The following is a 6,510-nucleotide window of genomic DNA, read 5'->3' as shown; positions in this document are numbered from 1 at the left end:
CAAGGTCTACTGGCTCGACTGAAGAATTAATAAAACATTTCACTTCATAATAATCTTTTACAAAACCATCAGCTAATATTATCAATTAATCTGAATCCGAATGGTTCCTGTTTCTCATAATTAATAATATGAATTCTTTCACAATTCATAAAAATGACTCAGGATATCTATGCTAATTTTAAATTGATTCTTAATTTTTTATTTCAAATATTCTGCCTTCTGACCTTAAATATATTCTGTTGACAATTGGTTTATACACACAAATGCTAATTTGATGTGTTAGAATAAAGCAGAATTATGTCCATATTACAACCAACAGTACGATAATAGAATGGCAATACATTTAATTTTCAATTGTCACACTAGGAAGCTGTAACGTTTTTGGAGGAAAAAAAATCAATCATAAACCGATGCAATCAGATCTAAATTGGTAAAACCGATTTTTTTTTTTTTTGAAAAAATAAGCACGATCTAACCTTGAAAACAATTAAATAACTGGGAAATAATGGGTTGATCCAGCTATGACAAAGTTATCTAGTCACATAAAATATTGGATAAAATACTTATGAGATTGATTTCCTATCAGCTCTTTTATACAACAAATCCTCATCAGATCCCTTGTCACTTATGTCACAAGTTTTACTAATTGCAAAATGCTAGTTAATAAATCACTAGTGACATGCTTGAAATCTCAAATGAGATCAGAGATCCACTCCAAAGATTGCATCCAACTCACCCAATAAACCAGTGACAAAAGCACTGATTCGAAATCGTGCACTTTTAATTAAAAACATTTTAACAACTTAATAAAGGTGTGGTCCCTGTGAAAAAATAACAGAAAACATACTTTCCATACCAAACATTCACTCACTACTTTACTAAGGCATTTTGATTTTTGATTTATATATCATATGTTATCACTTACGAAATTCATGCAGGCAATTCTTAAGTAAACCGAATACCTCAGTGCAACCAACAAGAATCACACAACTCACATATCTAATGGTCCAGTAAGGAAAAGCACCAATTCTCAAATAAGTCCATGAAAAACACCAATTCTCAAATAAGTCCACGAAAAACACCAATTCTCAAATATGTCAACGAAAAACACCAATTCTCAAATAAGTCCACGAAAAACACCCATTCTCAAATAAGTCCACGAAAAGTCATAATTCATAAACCAAGCAAATAAATTCCAGGACATGTTTTCAGAATAAATAAAAGTGCTTTCAAGCTGACTCACTTCCTCTTGGCGAACGACCCTCGTCCTCAATGGGGCTCCTGTCATCCCTAGGGCTAGGGCTAGGGCTACGGCTGTTACCATTGTTTTTGGGACTAGTATAGTCCCTATCTTCATCATCCCTTGCTGGGCTAGCAGGGCTTCCGCTCCCCTCTCTACGACCACCATTGCTGTAGTCAGACCCATCTTGCTTATTGGCCAAGATACCGTTGCTAGGAGATGCACCATCGCTTTTATGTGGGCTGGCATCATCAGGTGATGGACTATGCCTCCTTGTCCTGGATGGTGGGAGACTGTTATTTGTCACCGGGCTTCTGTAGCGAGGGCTCTCTGATCGATCTTCACGAACAGGGCTTCGTGCTCTTCTAACAGGGGATCGACTGAGAAGGGTGATGGGAACCAACAACACAAATGTAAGAACAAAAGGTTTACAAAATATAAACACATACCCAAAATACAGCTAGACACTACAATGAATTTAACACAATGCATAACAGAGGTGGGAAACAAAAGTATTTACCTGTAGCTGCGGCTGTGACGCCGAGGAGGAGAGCGTGATCTGACAGGTGAACGTGAATAACTCCGTCCACGTCTGCAGCAAAAGACAAGTTCAGTCTGGTATCATTATCAAGCATACCAATTAGCTAACAAAAGTGAACAGCAGAGGCAGCGCTCCAACCAATTAACCATGTAAGATCATAGCAATCACATACAACATCAGCTTGGGAAAAAGTAGTCTACACTCTACAGCATGGCCTACCTAAACTCTTTGGGGCTATTCTTGCAGTTTCGTTCTATATGACCTCTATCCCCACATCGGTAGCACTTGTTCTTCCAGTCCCCAGCTTTGCAATCTCGGGCCCAATGACCATCAAGGCCACAGTTAAAGCAGCGGCCAGTTCCAGGAGGTGGACCTCTACCTTGATATTCTCTGGAACCACGAGGAGCCTGCTTGATTAGAACAAAATTAACAATTAACAAATGGCAACAGACCAATATGTTTACAACAAAAACCAAAAGTGTATCCAAGAAAACAGTGCACAAATACTAACCGCAATAAGGTCAACTATTCAATACATAAAATGGTAGAAAGGTTAGAGTGTCAGAATATCCTCTAATTTTACTTGACCCTGTTCTCTTTCTTTTATTCTTAACACAAAAGCTTCGACTCTTATTCCTCGGAGGTAATTCACTTGTAAATTTTATTTTTAGTTGTTGACCCACTCTCCTAATATAGACCGATATCATTCGAGAGAAACCTATCTGGAAATAGTAAACACGCGAACCGGTAGATTTTAGAACAATAAAAACTAAGGAGAGAGTTCCTACCCCCTTCGCAAATTCCACAATAATACGACTACCATCAAAATCACGGCCATCCAAGTGATATCTTGCATCATCAGCATCTCGGGGATCGCTAAAATCCTGTCCAAAAGAGGTAAGGAAAACAAGCCAGAAAAATAATAGAAATTCTTACCATCATCTACACGTGAATCCCCCCAAGTAGACAATAGAACACTCCTTTAAGCAAAGGCAAAAGTAAAAATTGAAGTAAAAGAAATAAATAAAAAAGGAGAGAACTTACAACAAAGGCAAAATCCTGCTTCATATTCACATCTTGGACTCTGCGGAAATGGTTTCCAGAAACAGTAAGGCCATCATTACTTAACTACTTGAAGTGTATGATACTTCACCCCTCAAAGAGGAACTTTAAATACCAGTTTGTGATTCTTGCCATTTCCATACAAATATGCAATAACATTACAGAAAGAATCGTCAAAGTCAACACTAGGCAGGAATTTCCACCAAGGCCACCTTCCCACCATAGACCTCCAGGTTTAGGCAAAACCCCGGAAACCTTCAACAAGATCATCCAAATTAAAACATGGAACCTATGCTATATGGTTCCCACACATGACATGACGAATAACCAATGTATAACCATGCTCAAAACAAGGCTTGGGAAAAAACCTCCATATTTGCTTAAGTTTCGGGGTAAAATCTGAACCAACGAAACCCCAGACCAATTAATCACTCAATAATTTAGCTCCCTTAACACAGAAACAGGTGAATCAAGGAGATATGGTTTTTCCATATATAAGCTGTCACAAATAAAACAAGACATTTCACCCATAAAACACTAGGGGAGAGACATCCTGCTAACTAAGAAAGGAGGGACTCTTATTACTGTTAAGTGTAAAGAAATTCATTAACCAAATAGACACATGGCATGCATTTGCACAATGCCAGCATCAACACTACACCCAAACAAAATATAGGTAATAGAAAGTGAATGGACATTTAGTTACACCATAACAAACAATAAAAACCTGCAGTGACAACTATGATGAGCTTTGCATCTTTGCATGCATCATAACAACTTTGAATTACAATTTTGTGGAAAAGGATATTGCACATAACAATTTCACACATTAATACATTAATGACAAAAAGATTGAAATATAGAAAATGGCATTACCTTCCATATCTGCTGAAGGCTCGCTCCAGATCCCGGGAACGGGTCCTAGATGACAGCTTACCCACATAGAGGCGAGTATTGGCATATTTATCATCATAGCGAGGCATTGTTGCTGCGAAAATCAAAATATGATTATCAACAACCACAACAGCCAAAATTGCCTAATCAACCGAGTAATCGAATTGAACCAAAGGACACTCCTTTTCCATGGTAATTAACATGCAATGAAATAGTGATCATCTAAACATGAGAAAAAAGGATTAAATATTTTTTGCCATGTGCAATTTGATGAAAAACACAACCTAATTTGACAGTTTCAACAGATAACCCTAAATACCGTCGAATTGAGCTAGATCGGTGACATATTAAAATGGAAATTAATGATATAAACAAAAACCCTCCCTTAAGCAGAGAAATTGATTACAACAAACATCAATTTTTCTGCAGTAGCAAAATCGATTAGGGATTCGTGAAATTAAATAATCGGATTTTCTAACCAGAAACCAAGAATTGAAAGGGGGAAAAGCAAATCGAATTAAAAGGGTAACTAGATCTAAGGAAAAAGAACGATTTTTTAATGATAAAGATAAAGGATTCAAACCTCAGAAGGTGAAGCTAAGAGGAATTGGTTTCTCTCACTGCGAATTACAACCTCTCGGTTTCAATCTGAAATGGTAAAGGGTTCAAAGGATACGTGTTTACTATTTATTATTGCACTGGTAGATTTGACGGCCACGATGCAATTTATTTTTCATCCAACGGCTCCCTTGAATTCCGCAGTACTAATGATAAGGATATAAACAAGAATGTGCCCCCAATTTCTTTTTTTGCAATTATCATACAAGTGATTTAACAAATATGAGAGATGATAATGAAATTGATTCTTCTATATTCATTATATTAAAAAAAATCATAAAATATATAAAGTTATATGTATTGTAAACATATTTGATTTATATTTGTTTTAATTATTTTTTATTTCTTAATTTAAGTAATGCTCATTATGTATATATTTTTTAGAGTTTAGATTTAATTGTTAGTATTGTAATATTAAATAATAATAATAGGGAATCTATCTTAAAAAATAATATTAACAATGGACAACATAAGTTTTTATTTTATCTATTAGTCATCTAAATGTATAGATTATAAAGTAATTAACATTTAATAATTACTTATTTTCATATGTAAAACGTTTTTTTACCAATTTTTCAGTTCCCGAACGTAAGAAATTTAAATATTTAGTGATTTAATTGTCATTTTCAAATAAAAAAATTATTTATTTAAATTATTATTGTTCCAATTTAAAGATTTTATTTATTGTTTAAATTTTTATATAAGACTCTTCGCTAATTATATGTTCATTTAATTGTTGCATATGTAATCACATTTTTTATTTACTTTTCTATTTAGGTACAGAACTAAGAATTTTTTTATTTTCATTGCATTCAATATTTCCTCATACCTACTTTCCATTGCATTCAATATTTTCATTTTCATCATTGAGAATTTACACAATCTTTTAAGAAGTTTTCAAAGTAATACATATATTATTTATCAATACTAAGAAGTCATTTAATATTTCCTCATACTCTTCAATGATTAGCCTTGCAGTATAAATGTAGTCGTGTAAAGAATACCTCTCAATGTTCAAATTTTATGGGCATTTTAGTTACTCATACTTATGATTTGCTTCTTGCCTTTTAAAAGTTTTGTTGTCTAAAGAGCTTCTATAATTTTCTTATTGTTTTTCACTATTTTGATTCTGATTTGTTATGTTTGCTTTTTAATTATCTAATATTACTATCAAATTCTTATGTTTTCTAAATGTTTAGGCCATTTAATTCTATTTTTAATCATTACTTTTCCTCTCTACAATATATGTTAACATCATGCTTTCAAATCTCTTTATCACTTTCATATGAAGTATACGAGTAACATGTATATTATTAACTATGCGATAAAAAATTACTGTCCCGTACAAATGCACGGATAACTTACTAGTTAAACATTAAAAAATTAAGCCTAATACCATTTATATCTACATGTGTCATCACAATTTTTTTTGCTTTTGTTGAAGCTTATTAGTTAGTAAGGGTGTTTATTACTCGAAGAAAATTTGTTACCATTTAGTTTGGTTAATATTAGTGTAGCATAAATCTTATTTGATCTGATTCATAAAATATTTGAGATTAATATCTAGATAATTTTTTTCTTATTATAAATATTTATAGTTTATGCATTTAACAAGGATTGCAACATTACTTACAAAAATTCAATATTTATTTCCAACATATTATATCTTATATATTATTGATATTGCCACCTCCAACATTACTTACAAAAATTTAATATTACTCTTAAAGAACAAGGATCCTCTCCATTAATGGAGAGACAAGTACATGACATTACATATATTTTCAATAGCAAAAATATTATTTTATTGCATATAAAAGGATAAAAATATCTTATCATATTATTGTTTTTTTTGTTTTTTGTAGTACTTGTTTCTCTATTAATGGAGAAGATCCTTACTCATAGCTTCAATTACTATATCAATAATAAAGTGTTAGTTGTAAGGTCATATTAGATTCTAAAAAGACTAAGAAACCAACCGTTCAATTTTTTGGAATTGTTAAAAGAAACAATTTATTCTTTATATACTTATAAGGTGATGAAGTACATTTGATAATATAAAAAAAATGCATGTACTCTACTATTGCTAAGTTTATAATATAGTATATTATTTTTCCTAGTAATAAAGGTCAATGATAGGTGATATAAAATTAAA

At 32.6% G+C, this 6,510-nt stretch overlaps 1 protein-coding gene across 2 annotated transcripts; it reads right to left on the bottom strand.

The window, feature by feature from the left end:
• LOC109347567 (serine/arginine-rich splicing factor RS2Z33-like) lies at positions 1,131 to 4,449 on the bottom strand. 2 transcript variants are annotated; one of them, XM_019587484.1, is made up of 7 exons: positions 4,321 to 4,449; positions 3,720 to 3,831; positions 2,826 to 2,865; positions 2,570 to 2,665; positions 2,001 to 2,188; positions 1,761 to 1,832; positions 1,131 to 1,620 (listed from the first exon to the last, which is right to left on the bottom strand). In XM_019587484.1, exons 2-7 carry the CDS (start codon positions 3,824 to 3,826, stop codon positions 1,230 to 1,232), a joined length of 894 nt encoding a protein of 297 aa, XP_019443029.1. In that variant the 5' UTR covers positions 3,827 to 3,831; positions 4,321 to 4,449; the 3' UTR covers positions 1,131 to 1,229. The 2 variants fall into 2 exon arrangements, with proteins under 2 accessions (XP_019443029.1, XP_019443030.1); XM_019587485.1 differs by lacking the exon at positions 4,321 to 4,449 and having other exon boundaries at positions 2,826 to 3,098.

Source organism: Lupinus angustifolius, chromosome LG05 (genome assembly GCF_001865875.1).
Source record: "Lupinus angustifolius cultivar Tanjil chromosome LG05, LupAngTanjil_v1.0, whole genome shotgun sequence".
Lineage (NCBI taxonomy): Eukaryota > Viridiplantae > Streptophyta > Magnoliopsida > Fabales > Fabaceae > Lupinus > Lupinus angustifolius.
The sequence above is the reverse complement of the archived record's forward strand: the minus strand, read 5'-3'. Positions and strand labels throughout refer to the sequence as shown.

Excerpts from the sequence above, each read along its gene's own strand:
- LOC109347567 (XM_019587484.1), bottom strand. The coding sequence starts at position 3,826 with ATGCCTCGCTATGATGATAAATATGCCAATACTCGCCTCTATGTGGGT. Across the intron at positions 2,866-3,719 it reads GCCTTCAGCAGATATGGAAG|AGTCCAAGATGTGAATATGA; the intron begins GTAATGCCATTT and ends CCATTTCCGCAG. Across the intron at positions 1,833-2,000 it reads AATAGCCCCAAAGAGTTTAG|ACGTGGACGGAGTTATTCAC; the intron begins GTAGGCCATGCT and ends CTTTTGCTGCAG.